The sequence below is a fragment of the Carica papaya genome, chromosome 5 (genome assembly GCF_054855325.1).
Source record: "Carica papaya isolate Zhongbai chromosome 5, ASM5485532v1, whole genome shotgun sequence".
In the NCBI taxonomy this organism is placed as follows: Eukaryota; Viridiplantae; Streptophyta; class Magnoliopsida; order Brassicales; family Caricaceae; genus Carica; species Carica papaya.
In genome coordinates, this window is record NC_142313.1 from 43,793,554 (window position 1) to 43,814,730 (window position 21,177).

Below are 21,177 nucleotides of genomic sequence, written 5' to 3' on the forward strand. Positions count from 1 at the left end.
AACCCCAGATACATTGGACCCTTTGAAATCTTAGACAAGATTGGTACCACTGCCTACAGACTTGCACTGCCCCCTGAGCTCTCCCGGGTTCACAATGTGTTTCATGTATCTATGCTGCGCAAGTACAATCCGGACCCTTCTCATGTCGTGGCTCATGAACCGCTTTCACTCCGAGAGGACTTGTCTTATGAAGAAGTACCGGTCAGTATCACAGACCGAGAAAGCAGAATACTCCGTAACCGGGAAATATCATTTGTAAAAGTCTTGTGGCAGAACCACACGCCTAGGGAGGCGACTTGGGAGCTGGAATCAGAATTTAGGGCCCAATATCCTCATCTGTTTGATCAAGAGTAATGAGGCAAATTTGGGGACCAAATTTCTTTATGGGGGGGAGAGTTGTAGCACCCGGAAAGGAGGAGGGGAAGAAAAAAAAAAAAAAAAAAAAAAAAAAAAAAAAAAAAAAAAAAAAAAGGGGGGGCCACGTCAGCAGCCGCGTCAGCAGCCACGTCAGCAGTCCCGGCCAACCAGTGCCTGCCACGTGGCAAGATCGCGTCACTCCGAAAGGAGCCACGTTGGCGATCCGCGTGGGTGCGATCCGACGGCCCAGATCAATCACGCGATCGGACGGCCCAGATTCAATCGCACGGACGGCCCAGATTCAATCAAAAACGAACGGCCCAGATTAAAACAAAATGAACGGCTGTGATCAAAAGGCAAGGGGTTATAAATAGAACCCCCACACCAGACCACAAACCCTAGCCGCCAGCCGCTCGCCGGAGAAGACGAACCAGAGGCCGACCGCCGCCACCCGCCGCCACTCGCCGCCGCACCGGGGAAATTTCCGACCGCCGATCGAGGTAAATTTCATACCCCCGACTCGTTTTTCCGCACTGATTCCTCCTATGGCCAAATCGAAACCGAAATCCCGGCCAAACGGCCGGAATACGCGGCCGAAGCCCAGCGGCGCCGCCGCGCCCCCTCTCGGTTTTTGCCTCCGACGAGGCCCTTCCCGGCCTCCGTTCGATGCAATTTTTATATCACCGTGATCACCATTCTTTTCTCTACAGGTTGACCGGAGCCGAATCACCAAAACACGAACCTCGCCGGAGAGCCGCTGCACCCGAGAGCGCCGCCGCCGGTAAGCTCCGTTTTTTCCGTGATTTTTGGCCCCCCGAGGGCCCTAGGGCTGTTTTCTGACAAGGACCAATGCGAGTGTGGCCGAATTCGGCCGAAAACGGCCGAAAACAGTCAACCCGAGGCGACTCGCCGCCGCCAGCGGCGGTGCCGTCGCCGGAGCACGGCGGAGCCGCCGTGCCGGAGTTGCGATTTGGTCCGAAAGGGGCCCTGGGCCTAATTTGGATTTTTTTTGGAACACGTGCAGGTATTGTTAGTGTGTTTCAGTTCCCCGGGAAAAATTCAGGGAAAATTAGGGAAGGCCTGCAGGCGCACTGTGAATCGTATTCGGATCTCGAAAACAAGTAAGGACCCCTCACCCTATTTCCTATCACGGTATTAAAGTTCAAAATGATAAAACGGTATTTCTTGAATTAACGCATGTGTGAAATTGCTTAAGGTTGCTAATGGAGCCCGAGTCTAGTGTGATTGATGATTTACTGTTATTTGGCCTGTTTTACACTGTTTTACAGCTTTAAATGCATTATGGGGTTTGATGTGTTCATTTTATAGTTTCGAATGCATATATTACTGTTTTATTAATTATGGGTTGAATGACTGAAGAATTGATACTGTATGTTGTCTGTTCGGCATGAATTACGATTTGCTTGTTTAAATGTGAATTGATGATGCTTATTGAGGAAAAGGGAAATGAAACATTGTATAGACTGATAATTGTATGATGGGGTCAGCCTGACTAGATATCCTGGGAGATGGTGGACGGACCGGGTCCATAGGGAACCCTACCGGGATTGTGGTCTCACATGCCGGACGGGGTATGGAGATCTTATGGTTTTGGCGCCCATACCGGACGGGGTATGGGGACGGCCCGTTTCACCCTCATACCGGACGGGGTATTGAGGTTTATGGTTTTGGCGCCCATACCGGACGGGGTATGGGGACGGCCCTGGAAACTGATTATGAATGTTAAAGGTTAACGGGTAGCGGAACTCCTATGGACCCCCACGGATACTAGTAGGCTGGTAAATGAGAAAAAGATATGTTGTACAATGATTGAATTACAAGAGGCGTGATAAGTGTTATGTTTTACAGCTTAGATTATTCAATGATTATGATGATGTTATTGTTTTTCTCATATTGTTTTCATAAATTCCACCAAGGTAAGTGGATGGTAAAAGTTTTATTATTGATAAAAGGTTTTATTGTAAATTATGCTCCATTGGTCTTTTGTGTTTTTCTACCCACCTTTACCTCCGTGACGGTGAGATATCGTGATGTTCTTACTGGGCTAGTGTAGCTCACTCCTTATTTAACCATTTCAGATCAGGAAGACATGGTTCCCGAGCCCGTTCCGCAGGAGGATGACGAAGGGGATACCTAGAGACTCTGTAGTCATACTCATAGTTTTATTTTCGAGTTTCTCTCTTAGTTAGTTTAATCTTTTATATTTTAAGTACGTTTCTGGTTTTTCGTGTAAGGGATGTTAACTGAAATTTTGATCTCGCTTCCGCATTTGATATATTTAAATACTCATTTCATTTTAATATTTACGGGGCCGTTACATAATATATGGTAGTATACCATATAAAAGTTTCTAATTTGATGAAATGTAAATATGAATGTATAGAAAGTGTAGTTTGTGTATACCAAGTTTGAGAAGTCAAAAGTATAGGGCTTGTTTGGTTTGATGCATAATTGGGGGCAATTATTGTGGAGAAATTAACGCAAAAATGGAAAGAAATTTTGGTAGAAGCAAATGAATATAGGAATTTAATTAAGATGTTGATTTTATAGATCCCACCGACTAGTTGGCAACTAGTCAAGAATTAATTAATTATTTAATTGTATTTTAAAAAAATTAATTAAAGAGAGATTAATCTTTAATTACCCACTAAAATTTTCTTTAAAATATGTATTTCGACAAATTTCAGTTTGACCTCTCGTGATTTTTCGAGTTTTTTATACGAAATTTTGTAATTTTTTTGGTAATTCATTACCTTTTAATTAAAACTTTAGTCAAATGCGTTATTCCATAATATTAAAAAAATTAAAAAGAATTAACCTCATTACTCGATGAAATTTGATTACTTGATTGTTTTATTTTTTAAAAGAAAAGAAGTTAAAAGAGAGAATAATATTTAATTACAAAGCAAAATTTTCTTTAAAATATTTATTAAAATAAATTTTAATTCGACATGCTATTATTTGAGTTATTCAATATGAAACCTCGTACATTTTGGTAACTCACTATCTTATGATTTAAATATTGGTCAAACTTATTATTTCGTAGTATTATAAGAGTTAAAAGAGAATTAAACAATAAAATTAATGGAGGGATTAGTTTACTAGTTTGACAAAAAAAAAAAATTGAATTACGAGATAACAAGTTGAAAGCAAAATGAAAACAAAATCTTAAATTAAAAAATCTCAAACAGCAAAAAATCAAAATAGAAATTACTTTATGAATCAAGACACTTTATTTTAAAATAATATCAAATTTTGTGGTTGTTTTAGCGTATAATTTATAATTAACCAAACACTACATTTTATTTTTGTATTTTAAAGTTTAATATAATATTTAAATTTAGGGTAGTATCAATTCCCATCCACCTCCACGGAGTTGCAAGCTCCAGTATCTAGTCTCTGGAAATGCAACATTAATAGAACCACTTTTAATACAAAAACAATTATGGGATACGATGCAGTTGTCTGTGATTCATCGAGAATGGTGATTGTTGTGATCTCGGATTGGTCACAAGGAAGCCATTCGATGTACTTAGTTGAACTACTAATGTGTCGTGTTGTGCTTGAGTTATATAACTTACTATGACTAGGCATCCTAGAGATGGACGCATAAAAAAGTCTTAGTCCAGGGATAATGATAATTTTGAGCTTCATCATGGAGGACTGCAGGTCAATGTTGAAGCATTAACCAGACATTTCATTCCAATGAGTACGAAGACAAGACAACGAGGCGGCCTATCAAGTAGCAAAGGTTGCTCGTTTTTTCCCCTGTTTTCATGTTGAGAGGACTTACTCTTATTGTTGATGTATTGAGTTCTTAATCTAAAGGCTCAAACCCCTATCAGGTATTTTCGAGCGTATAGCCGGGTAATAATAGTAATATAAATAATACTGAAGTTTTTATTTAGCAGTAGAATTAAAAGTTCAAAGATTATATTCATTGTACGTTTACTTAAAGTGCCCAAATAAGAACTAAAGGAATGTTTAAAATTTAAAACGAGAAAAATATTATAAAGTAATCATTAACCTCGATTCGAAATTGGCGGAGCGAAAAGAGATGATTACTCAACTAGTCTTTTGTTCTTTGAGATTTGAGTTTTAGTCGTCCTGATATGAAATTATTAATAAGAAGGGAATGAGTTACACTACTTTAGTAAAAATATTAACACCTTACCACTGATACGAACAATCAAAAAGTTATAAAAAATATAAAACAACCGATATAGCATGCTTTTAATGAAATCTGAATGCTAATGCATTCCTTATCCATTTTACTAAAAATATTATTTTTTCTTCCTCAACTAGTAGTTTCTTAAATACAATATACTAAGATAAAATCAGAATGATGATTTAATCGCAATAAGCATACATTCTAATAAACATGTAACATTGAATTCTTTACTATTTGCTTGAAATCGGGTTACTTGCCATATCCACTCTTGTCATATTATTTTATTCGGTCTACCGGTATCACTAAGAATACAGAGATCCTCGTTATATCTGGATACAAAATACTTTATTTGTAAATCATCGATTGTCTCCAAACTTTGTCGGGTAATGGGCACCACAATTTTAAGACCATATCAATATTTCATCCGATATAAGCGAAATTAATTAACTCTCAAGCCCGTCTAATATGGGATTTTCTAGTCCCGTATAATTGATGATACTCTACAATAGGATTCATCCTATGTACCAAGTTCATCGACTATTTCTCATGATACACGGTAAGTCATTTTTATCGATTTATGTATGCATGTTTTTCATTATTATCAAGCCACCAACATGTAAGACCTGTACTGCAAATAATGCAAGAATATGAAATCCATGTTTCAAAATCCATTAAGGAATAAAATCGTAAATATAAGTGAAATAAAATGGCATAATAGAATAAGATTTCGTATGTTGCAATAATATGAATAATGAAATGGAAATAGATTAGACCAACAGAAAAGAATCAGACAAATGCAAAATAAGTAAATAAGCACGGGGAAAATGAAAATAAAATAAGAATAGTAAATATAATAAAATAAAAATAGAGATAAAAATAACGAATAAGAGGCACAAGATAAAACTAGTAGCGAACATAAACAATCGATTAACTAGTTCCATCGGCAACCTGTATTTAATTATTAAGGAATCACAAAATTATTTAAAATCACCGTTTATTATTTATTAAACTTTGATTTAACTATAACAGAAAAAAAGTTGAGAGATTCTTACATTGTGATGGTTCATGATTCTTGGATTTCGTAGATTTACTGATAAAATTTGAAAATACACATAAAAAAACATGAAAATACGTAAGGAGTGGTGAAAAAAGGGTAGAGAAAACTCATCAGGCCGATTTGGTGTTCCGACACGGCGGTGCCACCGAGCTCCGCAGTCTGGTTCTTCTTCCCCAACGCTCCTCTCCCTTAGTTACGTCAGAACTAACATAATTATGGTGGAATTTAGCTTAAAACATGGTTAAAAAGTGTTTTACATAATAAAAAGATGGAATTTTAACCTTACCGACATTGGTTTGGCCTCTGGCATAGCAACGCAACCAAGCTGCCGCCTGCTTTCTCGGGTTACGCTTTTTTCTTGAGTTTTTCTACATCAAAGATAGTTTTGAATGGTCTAGAATGGAAAAATATGACAAATGAGAGAAAATTGCACTTATTGGCGTCGTTTTTTAACTTTCAGCATGGCAACGTCGTCACTCTTCTGACATCTGAGCTCCTTTCACTACCCCCTATTTTTCCTTCTCCAGTTGACTTGGCCACTAGGGTTTAGGAGGCTGGCCAAAAAGAGGTTTAAATACCTCTCCTTCTTAAATTTGGGTCGTTCGTACGGGTCCGCGTGGAGCAGCGAAAACCATCCGATCTAGCCTATTTAAGGTGTCTCGAGTTTTCCTCTCGTGTATGTCTCAGACCGTTTGATCGATCAATCGTGCGACCGTTGGATCCATCACATGGGTGATCAGAGCCATTCGCTCAAATTCGGGAGAAAATATGATCGAGCCGTTCGTGTGAACGGGAACGAATCTAAGCTGTTTGATCCCTTAAATTTGTGAATCGCTAACGTGGCTTCCCGCTTAAAGATGCCTACTAACATGGTTGTCACGCAGCACATCTCGATTTGACGTGCTGCTGATCTGACCATCCTACGTGGCATGTTTCCTTTAATTTATAGAGTGACCCCATTTTTTTTCTTTCATACATACCTTCTTTTATTTTATAAATTGGCCTTGATTCTTAAAATTTGTTTAAAAAATGTCCAAAGATACATATATATATATATATATATTATTTTTGCACTATTTTAATAAATAAAACAAAAATCAACTATTATTATCATATAAGAAAATTTTAATTTATTATCACAAGACTAATTATTACGAACCCGAGATGTTACACTTAATACTTTAATGAAGTTGATTATTTTAAAAAATAATAATATTTAAAATTTATCTATATATGATATGATTGTAATTAATATTAATAGATTATTTTTATTTTAAAAAATAAAAAATGACATGTGATGTTTTTTTTTAATAGTACTTATATATATAATAAATATAGATATGCTATGATCTAATTTCATTAGAAAACTTTAATTATTATCATTGAAACTTACAAATTAATTTAATGTAAATAGGAGAAAAAAAAAAAGAAAAATACATTTCAAATTGAAATGGGCTTATAAGATAAGCCCATAAACCCAAATCATGCATTAAAAATTTAAGGAAAGCTTGATTAATATTTAATTATTTTTTTCTGTAAATATACAAAAAAAATTGAAATTGACTATATATTTGATATTTAATTAATTTTTTTAAATTTTTAACAAATATAATATTACGTGGATATATATATATATATTCATTACAAAATTAGAATTTCAATTTTTTTCCTTAAAAGTAAATTATTGATTAATTCAATTAAATAAATTTAATTATTTAAATATTTATTTTATATAAAAATATAATAAAATAATTTATATTAAATTCAATTTAATTATTATATCTTCCCCAATACATTAATAAAATAAATATTTAATCGAATTAAATTAAACATTAAAAAATGATTATTTTGCTTTTCCATATTCCTTTAGCAAACCATGTGCTAAATATCAATTGTATTAATATTAAAAAAAATATGTGAAATTAACAAAAAAAAAAAAAAAAGGAATTAACAAAAAATTTGAAAAGAAAAACAGTGGAATTAACAATCTGATTATTAATCTTACATAAACCCTTTTCCTTAATCCTAATAATTAACAAAACCCCAAAATCCCATTAACATAATCTTTCATCTTTTACAAAATCCCCCTCCCCCCCCCCCCCCGCCCCCCCCAAACTTTACCAAATTCCCACTTATCCCCCCCAAAAAAAAATCCCCCAATTCAATTCAATCCTCATAAGAACTCCTCCTCACCAGTACAAAATACCCAAGAACAGCACAAACCGCCGCCACAAGATTCCCTTCCTTCAACAGAATTTTCCCCACAACCCCCAAAATCTCCCTCGTAATTTTCCTCCCTTCAATCACCAAACTCTTTCTGGGTTTCCCGAAGAAAGCCAGCAACACCACGATGCTGATCCATATCACCATCGTCGCCGGCACGGCCACCGCCAGCGCCGCCGCCATCGACAACACTCCGAATACTGCTCCGAGAACTATCGAGACGTACACCGCCGCCCATGACCCAGAAGACGAAAACGACGTTGTTTCGGCTTGGAGCTTGTACCATGAGAATACGGATTTCAGGATGTTCCAGGAAGAGTAAAGGAGGATTGCGTAGACGGAGATGAAGAGGAACACCCATGTCCTTCTTTTACTCATTACTGCCATGAAGAGCTTGTATGAGGATGGTGGTGAAGTGGGTGACGATGGTTCTTCTCGGTCAAGATTCTCCGCCATTGGACCTCTGGTTTCTGTGGATTTTGATTTGATGGGTCCTTCTATGGTTGAATTTTTGGGTGTTTCTTTTTCTCTCTCTCTCTCTCTCTGGTCCGAGTCCGAGTGACTCTCCTAGATGAAACGATGGGGGAAGAAGGGTAGACATTACGTGTTTTGATTAGAGACAGAGCGCGTGTTGAGAACGCTTCTTCCACCTGAGAAGTCATTTGGTCGTGATGGACACGCGCTGGAGAATGACGGTGGTGGTGTGTCAGTTTTAGTCGGCTGTTCGTTTAGTATTACACATTTCAGAAGATTTTTTAATTTTAATTTTTTGTAAAAAAACTTTTGTATTTATGGTAATTAAAAATAAAAATTATAAATATATTTACCATACACCTGTTATATATATATATATATTATATAAAATTAAACATATACATACACCACTCCCAAACGCATAGTAAAGTTTGCTTGGAGGACTTAAAAAAGGTCTGGTACTTAGCTTCCTTGCAAAGCATCTCCAGACTGAGTTGGGTTGGGAGGGTGATGATGCCTAAAAAGATATTATTCTACACAACTTTATTCCACTTCAAAAGCATCTGAATCTCGTACCATTTTTACATGTATCGGTATTTATTATTCTTTTTCCGGTCTATTTCTGTAACGACCCCGAAAATTTAAAATGAAATGTATTAAAAACATTAAATGCGGAAGCGAAATCAAAAATTGGATTAACATCCCTTACACTAAAACTAAAAACGTGCTCACAAAATATAAAAGATCAAACTATCTAAAGGAAAAACTTGAAAGTAAAAGCTACGAATATGACTATGGAGTCTTTAGGCGTCCCTTTCGTCGTCCTCCTGCGGAACCGGCTCGGGAACGATGTCTTCCTGATCTGAAATAATTAAATAAGGGATGAGCTACACTAACCCGGTAAAGACATCACGATATCTCACCGTCACGGAGGTAAAGGTGGGTAGAAAACACAAAAAGACCAATGGAGCATAATTTACAACAAATTCTTTTATCAATAATAAATCCTTCACCATCCACTTACCTCGGTGAAATCCATAAAACAGTATACGAAAGCAATAACATTATCATCATCATGAAATCATATATGAACTGTATAACATAATACTTATCAAGCTTTTTGTAATTCAATCGTTACACAACATATTTTTCCTCATTTAATAGCCCACTAGTATCCATGGGGATCCATAGGGGTCCCGCTACCCGTTAACCCTTAACACTTGAAATCAGATTTCAGGGCCGTCCCCATACCCCGTCCGGTATGGGCGCCAAAACTATAAACCTCATTACTCCGTCCGGTATGAGGGTGAAACGGGCCGTCCCCATACCCCGTCCGGTATGGGCGCCAAAACACATAAGATCTCCATACCCCGTCCGGTATGGGAGACCACGATCCCGGTAGGGTTCCCTACGGACCCGGTCCGTCCACCATCTCCCAGGATATCTAGTCAGACTGACCACATTATACAATTACCCATTTACATAATCTTTCATTCTCTTTTCCCTCAGTCAGCATCATCAATCCACATACAAACAAGCAAAACGGTAATTTATGCCAAACAGACAACATACAGCATCAATATCCCAGTCATTCAATCTATAATCAGTAAAACAGTACAATATGCACACGAAACTATAAAATGAAAACATCAAATCTTATACTGCATTTAAAACTGTAAAACAGGCCAAGTAACAGTTAACTGACAAACACACTAGACTCGGGCTCCATTAGCGACCTTAACCAATTTCACACATTCGTTGATTCATGAAATACCGTTTTATCATTTATTGAACTTTAATACCGTGATAGGAAATAAGGTGATGGGTCCTTACTCGTTTCGGGGTCCGAACACGGCTTCACAATGCGCCTACGGGCTGTCCCTAATTTTCCCTAAATTTTTCCCCGGGAAACTGAAACGCACTACTGGTACCTGCACGTGTTTCAAAAAATTCCAAATTAGGCCCCGGGCCCCTTTCGACCAATATCGCAATTCCAGCACGGCGGCTCCGCCGTGCTCCGGCGACGATTCGCCTCGATTTGGCCGTTTTCGGTCGAATTCGGCCACACTTGTATCGATCCTTGCGATAAAACAACCCTAGGGCCCTCGGGGGGCCAAAAAAATTACGGAAAACCGAAGCTTACCGGCGGCGGTGCTCTCGGGTGCGGCGGCTCTCCGGTGAAGTTCGTGTTTTGGTGATTCGGCTCCGATCAACTTGTAGAGAAAAGAATGGTGATCACGGTGATATAAAAATTGCATTAAACGGAGGCCGGGAAGGGCCTCATCGGAGGCAAAAACCGAGAAGGGGCACGGCGGCGCCGCTGGGTTTCGGCCGTGTTTTCTGGTCGTTTGGCCAGGATTTTGGCTCCGATTTGACCACAGGAGAAATCAGCGTGGAAAAACGAGTCGGGGGTATGAAATTTACCTCGATCGGCGGTCGGAAATCTCCCCGGTGCGGCGGCGGGTGGCGGCGGCCGGCGTCTCCGGCGTCTGGTTCGTCTTCTCCGGCGAGGGCAGGCGGCTAGGGTTTTTTTTGGTCTGGTGTGGGGGTTCTATTTATACCCTTTTGCCTTTTGATCTCAGCCGTCCATTTTGTTTTAATCTGAGCCGTCCGTACGCACGCTTGTTCTGGGCCGTCCGATCGCGCGTACGCATATCGCCAACGTGGCCCGTCCCCGGTCGACGTGGTTTTGCCACGTGGCAGGTCCTGGTTGGCCGGGACGGCTGACTGGGTCTGCTGACGTGGCTGCTGATGTGGCCCCCCCCCCCCTTTTTTTTTTTTTTTTTCTTCTTCTTCAATTTCCCGGGCGCTACAATTTCATTTCGAAATAGACGAAATTAAATTCAGTCTGTTTCAATTCTGAATCGATTAACATATATACAAATTAATTATCTTTTAACACTGATACAACCACGAGAATTCAGAAGTAATTTCTTCTATAATTGCTCATAAAGTCAAGATTCATAAGAGAATTACCATAATTCTTATTCTCTCTCATTAGTGTTACTCATAATTCATCAAAGAGGTGCTTCAACTTGTGTCTTTTGCTATATTATCCACGAAAGAGTGAAACTACCTTGAGAGTGTTGATTTTTACTTCGAACCGATTTAAACTTTTTAACATATTTTTTCAAAATATTCTTTCTCTTGTTTGACTATAAAAAATCGTTACAAAAAATTGTTAACGTAATCTTATAAAATTTTCTCAATGATAACTATGCCCTTGTATAGAATTTCAATTCGGAGTATTTAAATTCTACCTGATACTACATTGCAAATAAGTTTTTCGTTTTAGAAATTTATGTTTTAAAAATGGCCAACAATATTATTAGGCTAGTTTTGAAGTAAATTTAAAAAATTTATTTTTTGTAACGTTGTTTTTCTTCATCTTTTAGTGAAGAGATTTTCAAATCGAAAGAAATATAAATTTATAATTATAAATCTTCTTATTATTTGTTCCAACCATAGTCTTAGTTTCTACACTTATTTTGGTAAACCAATTAGAGGAGTTTGTAAAATCTACATGCCTTCTTCACATCAATCATATTTCTCTCTCCAAATAGAAACCAAGAACAAAATCCATGAAAATGCCAGAAGAAAATCCCCAATCACCTGTCTAGGCCAATCCCAAGCCAAAACCTCAACCCTTCTCTCAAAACAAACCCTCCAAACAGCTGTTGAAACATGAAGAAGAACACACCCTTTTGCGAAAAAGCTCTGAAACTCTTTGTCCTTCACAAAAGCTACCATGAACAATAAAAGTCCAACCACAAACAGAAGCAAACCAGCAAATGAATTTGAAGTTTGGATCAGCAATTGATCATGTGGTGTTGATCCGGAAAGCTTTTTAGCTGTCTCAGCACCATGACCAAGCACATATATCTCTTTGAGATAGAACATTATCAAGGATCCACATGTTGTTGCAATCAGTGAATGTAAAGCGCAGATTATAGGGAACATGTAGGAGCTCATCTAAAAAAATAAAGCCCTAATTAGTATGATCTTCTGCCTATTTTCTGAAACCAAGCTCAAAAAGTTTGGAATCTACATCACCAGATTGCAAGAACAGTTCAAAAGACCAAAGTAAACCCACCATGAACTGAATTCAGAAATTCAAGAATTTGCTACTTGGAAATAAGAAATGACTGAATTCAACAGAACCCAGATGAACCCACTATGAGTAAATACTCAACTTGAAGGTTTTGTTAAGGACCTAGAACCCCACCAAGGAAAAATCCCAAAAAGTTGAACATTTGCAATCTGGGATTTTGAGTCTCAATTTAGCAATTACAAATGACTGAATTCCTCAACAGTATCCAGATGAACCCACCGTGTAGAAGTCCTAAATTCCCAAGGGGAGTTTATTGTACCCAAAAAGTTGAAGAACCCAAATGAATCCACTAGGGAAACAGCTCCAAAAGTTGAAGAATTTGTAATCTAGAATTTTGAGTCTCAATTTAGCAATTACAAATGATTGAATTCCTCAACAGTATCCAGATGAACCCACCATGTTGAAGTCCTAAATTTCCAAAAGGAATTTATTATACCCAAAAAGTTGAAGAACCCAAATGAACCCACTAAGGAAACATAGCTCCAAAAGTTGAAGAATTTGTAATCTGGAATTTTGAGACTCAATTTAGCAATTTCAAATGATTGAATTCCTCAACAGTATCCAGATGAACCCACCATGTTGAAGTCCTAAATTCCCAAAAGGAATTTATTATACCCAAAAAGTTGAAGAACCCAGATGAACCCACCAAGAACAAATAGCCCCAAAAGTTGAAGAATTTGTTATCTGGGATTTGGGTCTCAATTTAGCAATGACAAATGATTGAACTCGACAGTACCCAGATGAACCCACCACGAACAAGTTCTGAATTCCCAAAGAACAAAATAAAGTTGAAGAACCCAGATGAAGCCACCAAGAATAAATAGAGCACAAAACTTGAAGAATTTATAACATGGGATTTTCGGTCTCAATTTAGTAATGCCGAAACTAAACAAGATCCAGATAAATCCACTATGAACAATCTTGAGTTCCCAAGATGAATATATTATACCTAAAAATTTGAAGAACCCAGATAAACCCACCAAGAAAAAGGAAAATCCTGATAAATATATGAACTGAGAGACAAAACCTTAAATGTACAAAAACCCTGATAAAATCACACAAAAATTATGCTACCTATCCAGGAATCTGAGCGCATAGCCGACAAATTTCATGAAATACCCAAATGAACCCATGATTGGAAACAACAAATCCTGACCTTGAAACGAATGGATTGAGTCTTTTCTGATCAGCTAAAACTTTAGAGATAAAGATTATATAGCGCATTCTTGAGACAAAATCCCACTAGGAAAATTGAGAATCTCAATGAGATGGGTAGAAGAATCTGATCAGATCGGGAAATGGGATCAGTGGATGGACCAAAAATAAGCTTGTGCTCTGTAGCGAGCAAGAGCTTGGCGTCTGGTTGGGATGCGTGCTATGGCCGTTGCGGGGGTTTTGGCGGGTTTTTAAGATTTGTCGGTAGCTCTTCGGTTTTTAATAAAATTTATTTGATTTTATATTTAATTTAAATATTTTTAAAGTATAATTAAAATAATAATTTTAATTTTATTAATTATTCAACAAAATTTATTTCATTAAGGCTTATATGTAATTATTGAATAATTATTTCGTTTAATTAAAAAATATTAGAAAATTTTAAGCCTTTTCATTTGGCATTTTAACCATATAATTTAATTTAAAATAGAATTAAAGAAAATTTATTTAAATTAAACAAACTATTAATAAGAATTAAAATGTTTTTTTAATTCTTTAAATAAAATTTTTAAATTTATAAAATAAACTTTTGTACTATTTTTAAATTTATTTCCAATATAATTTAATATTTTTAATATTTTTATTTTAATAATATTAATTATTATTTTAATATTTTTTCACTAATGACCGTTCGACACTGTCTACTCCCTTCTCCTGTTCGGCAATCGGCGCCACCGCCTGCAGATGCCGAAATCTCATGACGCCAAGATGACCGTGGAGGCTTTGGTTGAGGGAGATTGGGAAGTATCCTGCGTAGAATTTGATCTGAGATTGGGGAGAAAAGAAAAGAGAAAGTGAGAGGATGCAGATAAGAGTAAATGAGCTGATTGAGCACAAAGGTTGGGGAACTGTTTTCGGTAGCCATGGTTGGAATTTTCGAGATCTGCTTCTCCTCCGCATATACAGCATCTTATGGAGTATACTATCATGGATTGCTCGCTGGATTTGGGAAGACAAGGAAAGTGTGCAGGTTAAGAATGTGCTTCTTCTTTGTTTATTCTAGAAACAGGAGAGCAAAGAGGAGAAAGAGAGCTGCCTGGTAGCACCAAAAGACTCGCTAATTGGATTTTGGAAGGGGTATTAAAAACTGAAAATAGTATGTTTTTAAGTTGATTTACAAAATAATTAAGAGCTTCTTATCTGTTTCTGAAATACATGGAGTTTTGGTTGTATTCTCCGGTTTGGATATTGGATTTTTATCTTACAACGTGTTAATCTAATCCCTAAGCTTATGAATGATTTGTATTTTGATTTGTATTCTTCTCTGTCTACCCTTTATTGACATGGAAACATTATGAATTTCTATTTTTCTACGGAAAAATTCTGTTTTGGTAGATAGATAGAGAAATGGTAAGACACTTATGTTTTACCTTTTCAAAGTAAGAGTAATTGCTCGTGGAATGTGTCTAGGGAGATAAGTCAAGAGAAAGTGGGAGGATGCAGATATGAGTAAACCAGATAAGTAACTGAGCAGAAAGGTTTCTTCATGGTTGTGGTACTGTTTTTGATAGCTGGCTTTGTAGTTTTGTAGCTGGGGTAAATTCCGGAGATACAGAAAGATAATGCTATGAATTTGGATACAGGTTAATAATAGGTTTCTGTGTGTTTCTGATAGCAAGAGAACACCTAAAGGATAGCCTGATTATAGGAAAAAGATTGCGTTCTAAATTGGATTTGAAAATAGGTATTCAAAGTGAAACATATAGCATAAGTTGATTTCCAAAATAACTTTTAGGTTAATTCTATTCCAAAACATGGGGAGTTTTTCCTTGTATTCTTAGGTTGGAATATCATAGTCATATTTTATGACTTGTTGATCTAATCCCTGAGCTTCTGAATCATTTGAATTTACATTTGCATTATTCTGTATCTATCTTTTATTTCTACATGGTAACATTCTCAGCCTATCTTATTGGATTTGTAATTTGACGTGTTGCTCTAATCCATAACCTTCTTAATGATTTGCATTTGCAGTTGTATTCTTCTGTTATCTATCTTTTATTTCTACATAGGAAGATTACATTCAGGTAGACAGAATAAATAGATAGACAGATAATAGATATATAGTGGATAAGATGCTTTTATTTTACCTTTCGAAGAAATTTTTTTTCATGGACTGTATTTATTACATACATGTAGTAGACTTTTAGTGGAGCACAAACATCACTATGGTTGTGTATATAAATATACTTGCTGTTTTCATTGTTTCAATATCAACAATCTCATTCAACTTGGTGAAGTAGCAATGGCTTGTAAAACTTCTGGTTTGCTCTTTTTCTTTATAGGAGCTTGTTGTGTCTATCAATCTCATGCCTTCAAGGCTGTAGAAACCCAGGCTTCCCTCCAAGATGGAGAAACCCAGACTGCATGGCTGACTGTAGATGCTTCTGAAGAGACTGGCCGCATCATTCCTGAAACTCTATTTGGGATATTCTATGAGGTACCTTGACTTTCCTGTTTGAGAAATTCTTCCAATTCCTTCGGGTTTTTTGCAATGTTTAACAGCAGAAGAGAAAATTTGCTTATTTGATTGAGCTTGTTTACAAAATTATAACTTTGATGCTGTATGCTCTTCTCTTATGCATCCACCGCAGGAGATCAATCATGCTGGGGCTGGTGGGCTATGGGCTGAGCTTGTTAGCAATCGAGGTGAAATTTTCTATTACTTGGAGCTTTTAATAAAAAAGAATGAGCATTTTTGTCGGAAATTGGTTTTAACAGTTCTATAAAATTCACTAGCAGGCTGCAGATATATATCGTTTTCTTTTTTCTGTTTATTTTGGTATCTGACTAATGATTGTTATGATATTTTGGTTTCAGGATTTGAAGCTGGGGGCACTAGCATTCCTTCTAATATTGATCCTTGGTCTATCATTGGAGATGAGTCATCTGTAACTGTATCAACAGACCGCTCGTCACAATTTTACCGCAATCCGGTTGCTCTCCGGATGGATGTGCTCTGTGACAGTAATGTCTGTCCGCCTGGAGGAGTTGGTGTCTATAACCCAGGTTACTGGGGCATGGTGAGAACTGGTTTATACTTTATTCCTACAATTTTAAATGTTTGATATTCTGTAAACTTTCTTTCTTTTTCTGAAGAACATTGAAGGAGGCAAGAAGTACAAGGTGGTCCTCTATGTGCGTTCAATGGGAGCAATTAACGTGGCTGTATCATTCATGAATTCAAATGGCTCTGAAATCCTAGCTTCTGCTAATATTACGTAAGACATATTAATGTTTTACTCACTGTCCTGATACTGCAACAGGCAATCCATTCAATTAATCTAGAATTTTTTTTTCTATCTTGTTCTTGCAGAGCGTCTAGTTCTGATGCTCAAAACTGGACAAGGAAGGAGGTCGTATTGGAGGCAAAGGGAACAGATCCTCATGCAAGACTTCAATTGACAACAGCAACAAAGGGGGTGATATGGTTTGATCAAGTATCAGCCATGCCCTTGGACACTTACAAGGTCCGTTAGTTAGCATATAATCGTTACATTCATATACTTTATGTTCATACTGGCATCTTTCCCTATACTGCACAAACACAATCAAATTAATACATGGTTTATCAAGTCTTCTTATTGCTTTTGTGTTCTTGTAGGGACTTGGCTTCCGAAGTGATCTGGTTCAAATGCTTGTAGATATAAAACCTCGATTTTTTAGATTTCCAGGTCCATATATATTTCACACGCAAACATTAAATTTGTTGTTTTTTTGTCTATTTTTCCTTAAAATTTTATTATCTTAGGTGGCTGCTTTGTTGAGGGAGAATGGTTAAGAAATGCTTTCCGCTGGAAAGAAAGCATTGGGCCCTGGGAGGAGAGACCCGGGCACTTTGGTGATGTTTGGAAGTATTGGACTGATGATGGACTTGGTTATCTTGAGTATCTTCAAGTGGGTATTCTATCACTTTCCATGGTTGTGGTGTTTATGCCAAATCTTTAGATAGCTAAAACCTTTGTATTGATTCTTCCTGCAGCTAGCAGAAGAGCTTGGCATGGTTCCAATATGGGTTGTCAACATTGGTACTCTAGATGTTCTTTTATTTTTTTACCGGTTTCTCAATCCCCCTTTCGGTAGCCTGTATGAGTTTAATTGCTCTTACCTTCCTTTTTCTTGTCATTTTTATAGGGATCAGCCATAATGATGAAGTTAATACTTCAGTTGTCTTACCTTTTGTACAAGTATGTCCGCATTTCAGTCTTTTGGTTTGTGTGACTATTCGTAATTCACAACTTAACTCTTGTTCAATTCAAGCAAATGTAGCACTGTGTAATAAGAAAATGATTGTTTTGCAGGAAGCCCTTGATAGTATTGAATTTGCTAGAGGTGATCCTACTTCTAAATGGGGCTCTGTTCGGGCAGCAATGGGACATCCAAAACCATTTGACTTGAAATATGTTGCACTTGGGAATGAAGATTGTAACAAAAGAAATTACAAAGGTTTTTTTTCTTCTTTTAATTAGTGTTTCTGATTTAGTTTTTTGATGGAAACTTGAAGAGAAAGTATTATAGAGCTGGCCTTCTCATGCAAGTTAATTATGGAAGGGGTTTTAGTTCATACTTTCTGTCCCTCTGAAATCTTTCCTTCATTGATAGTTGGCATAATTTTCCAACAAAGTTTTATTCTTATGGTACCGCATCATCTTTTTAACCCTTGAGAATCCTTTATATATCAGTTCTTCGTTATCTATTGTCATGTTTATTCATCAGATGACCGAAATCATTATGTAAATCAACTGATTCCTCATTCCCTTTCAAACTATGTTGTCCAAGGATTCTGCAAATGTTTCATTAAGGTACTCTAGACTACGAAAAAGATGACTATTTGGAAACTAACATATATTTTTGACTGACCAGGAAATTATCTTAGCTTCTATAATGCTATAAAACGTGCCTATCCGGATGTCAAAATGATTTCAAATTGTGATGGGTCAGAAAAACAATTGGATCACCCAGCAGAGTATTATGATTATCACGTATATCATCTTCAACGAGCTTTTGCACTTTTGCCTACTATTTTCTTTATATTCTAACATTTGAATATGTTTGCTCATTGATCTGTCTTTTGATTCCTTGACCAGATATATACAAATTCAAAGGACATGTTTTCTTTGGCACATAAATTTGATCATGCTCCGCGTGAGGGTCCAAAGGTGTAGTAATGTGCACACGCTACAAACTATGGGATATTTTTATAGTAAATATTTGTTGATATTCTTCTTGTTTGATACTTTTTCAGGCTTTTGTTAGTGAATATGCTGTGACTGGAGATGATGCTGGCAATGGAACCCTTTTAGCTGCGATAGCAGAAGCTGGATTCCTTATCGGCCTAGAAAAGAATAGGTTTGTTTTTGTAATTCACAAGAACATCTTTTCCATGAATTTTCTATCATTTGTGCGAATGCATTTTCCATCAAATTTAGTAAACTACAAATATTTGATTGATCTGATTTAAGCTTTAAGTTAAAAAAGATTAAAATTGACTATTTGTAGTGATACAATATATATACCTGACTAGTTTTAGTGATATAACGTGGTTGCATATATATATATATATATATATATATATATTCTTGTAGTTAGTTACTGTTATTATTCAGTATTTTAGTATTACTTGTGCAATTAAGGAAGTTCTAGTTTGTTTTAATATATTTTGAATTTTATTAGCATTTATACTTCCGACTTCATGTTCACTTTGTGATATTAACCTCATTTGACCTTGTAATTAGTTTATACGTAATATGTATATACAAGCTACTCAGAAATTGCACTTGGGTTGCAAGACATAACGAGAATATATGCATTAGACATTTATCTTCATTATCTTGCTAATTACTTTGGTTCTTCACATGTTTATTTTCTTTTTCTATTTCCTTATATCTTCACCTCAGTCTCCATTATTATTTGCCTAATCCCCAACTTTCCTTTATAAATTTATGGTATTATTTTTAATAAGAAAGCTAAGCTAACGAAAGCTCTGTCATTGCAGCGATGTTGTTGAGATGGCATCCTACGCGCCACTTTTTGTGAATGTCAACGATAGACGGTATTTCCTTCTGTTTTTCCTGCTTGCTTAAATTTTATGCTGTAAAGTGAAAATTTTCCATTTAATTGTCATTCTTGACTTAACTTTTTTGTCGTAACTAAAGGTGGAACCCAGATGCAATCGTCTTTGACTCCTCCCGGCTATATGGAACGCCCAGCTACTGGGTACAACAAGTTTTTGCAGAGTCAAGTGGAGCAACTCTTCTCAATGCAACACTCCAGACAGACTCTTCTGATTCACTTATTGCATCTGCAGTTGCTTGGAAAGATAAAAGCACTGGCAAAAATTATATTAAAATAAAGGTAATTTTTTTTCTAATTGGATTACGCTGCAGGCCCTGTGGATCTTCTGTTTAATCATATTGTTGGTTTTCTTATATGCATTTCATTTCATACTCTTAGGTTCCTGACCCCAAAAAAAAAAAAAACCTTATAAAAGCAAGCATTCAAATTACGCAAACATCCATGCCTAACATTCAATTATTTGTGTATTATATCAGATTTGACATATTCATTTTTCGTGTTGAGGTTTACCCTTTTTCTTATATCGGCTCATGCATATCTTTTAATTGATCGTGTATATGTTCTTTTGTCAAGCTATTGATATATAAACGAACATCCTTGCAGATCGTGAACTTTGGATCTAACCAAGTGACTCTCAAAGTTTCTTTGGATGGAGTGGTTTCGGAGTTTGCATTGACACAGACTGTGTTGACATCTGGTAATGTGATGGACGAGAACTCTTTCGATCAGCCAAATAAGGTGACTGTTACTCTTTTCTTAAAAGTATCTGAAAATATTCATTACAGTCTATGTATACATAATTGGAGGAACTGGGTGTTGTCTAAATTTTTCGAATCAAAGAACTTTAAACAGTTATAGGCTTTTTAAAGTAAAAATACAATGTATCTTATTAATTATATGAAATACACACACTAATCATAACACAATCTTCTAACAATGATACACGGGAAATCACGGCTCGTCTCAAATCCACTTTAATTTCTTCGAATCCGATGTTTTCATGACTATTTTCACTCAAGTTACATTCAACTGATTGCTTCTTTTGTTAATTGTTTGCTTACAATCACAAATTTACATATAACAGGTGGCACTGCACCTTACTCAACTACAAAATGTTGCAAAGGAAATGGAATTTACCCTCTCACCGCATTCTTTTACGGCGTTTGATCTATTGAAGAATCAGTAAAAACACGGAATTCTTCTACAGGACTGCATTTTATTTTTCATTAGATATATAAATTTGTAAATCATGTCGTTTATCAATAATAAACATTTTGGTTAAATTTCGAAATTTATTTTTTTCTTTTATTTATTACGTTCTTAAATTTTAAGAAAAATACATACCCCCACAATTTTAATCCAACTTATTTTTTCATAAAAAAATTTAATTTAATGTATCTATGTATAAACTAATTATATATATATATATATATGTATATACCCACACTAAAAGAATAAAGTATTTAGAAGTAA

The 21,177-nt window shown here is 36.1% G+C and overlaps 3 protein-coding genes across 4 annotated transcripts; 1 reads left to right on the plus strand and 2 right to left on the minus strand.

The window, feature by feature from the left end:
- Window positions 1–7,485: 7,485 nt before the first annotated feature.
- On the minus strand, window positions 7,486–8,568 carry LOC148266147 (uncharacterized). Its single transcript, XM_088221239.1, has one exon. The coding sequence runs from the start codon at window positions 8,283–8,285 to the stop codon at window positions 7,773–7,775; it is 513 nt and encodes a 170-aa protein (XP_088077365.1). The 5' UTR covers window positions 8,286–8,568; the 3' UTR covers window positions 7,486–7,772.
- Window positions 8,569–11,728: 3,160 nt separating this feature from the next.
- On the minus strand, window positions 11,729–13,826 carry LOC110817011 (uncharacterized). 2 transcript variants are annotated; one of them, XM_022045402.2, is made up of 2 exons: window positions 13,571–13,826; window positions 11,729–12,275 (listed from the first exon to the last, which is right to left on the minus strand). In XM_022045402.2, exon 2 carries the CDS (start codon window positions 12,273–12,275, stop codon window positions 11,841–11,843), a length of 435 nt encoding a protein of 144 aa, XP_021901094.1. In that variant the 5' UTR covers window positions 13,571–13,826; the 3' UTR covers window positions 11,729–11,840. The 2 variants fall into 2 exon arrangements, with proteins under 2 accessions (XP_021901094.1, XP_088077368.1); XM_088221242.1 differs by having other exon boundaries at window positions 13,489–13,826.
- Window positions 13,827–14,251: 425 nt separating this feature from the next.
- LOC110816900 (alpha-L-arabinofuranosidase 1-like) lies at window positions 14,252–20,995 on the plus strand. Its single transcript, XM_088221243.1, has 18 exons — window positions 14,252–14,599; window positions 15,915–16,069; window positions 16,224–16,278; window positions 16,450–16,652; window positions 16,729–16,850; window positions 16,946–17,099; window positions 17,234–17,303; window positions 17,381–17,526; window positions 17,612–17,657; window positions 17,764–17,816; window positions 17,931–18,075; window positions 18,493–18,611; window positions 18,717–18,788; window positions 18,875–18,978; window positions 19,625–19,681; window positions 19,785–19,983; window positions 20,308–20,442; window positions 20,789–20,995. The coding sequence occupies exons 1-18, from the start codon at window positions 14,542–14,544 to the stop codon at window positions 20,888–20,890; spliced, it is 1,995 nt and encodes a 664-aa protein (XP_088077369.1). The 5' UTR covers window positions 14,252–14,541; the 3' UTR covers window positions 20,891–20,995.
- The last annotated feature ends 182 nt before the right edge of the window (window positions 20,996–21,177 follow it).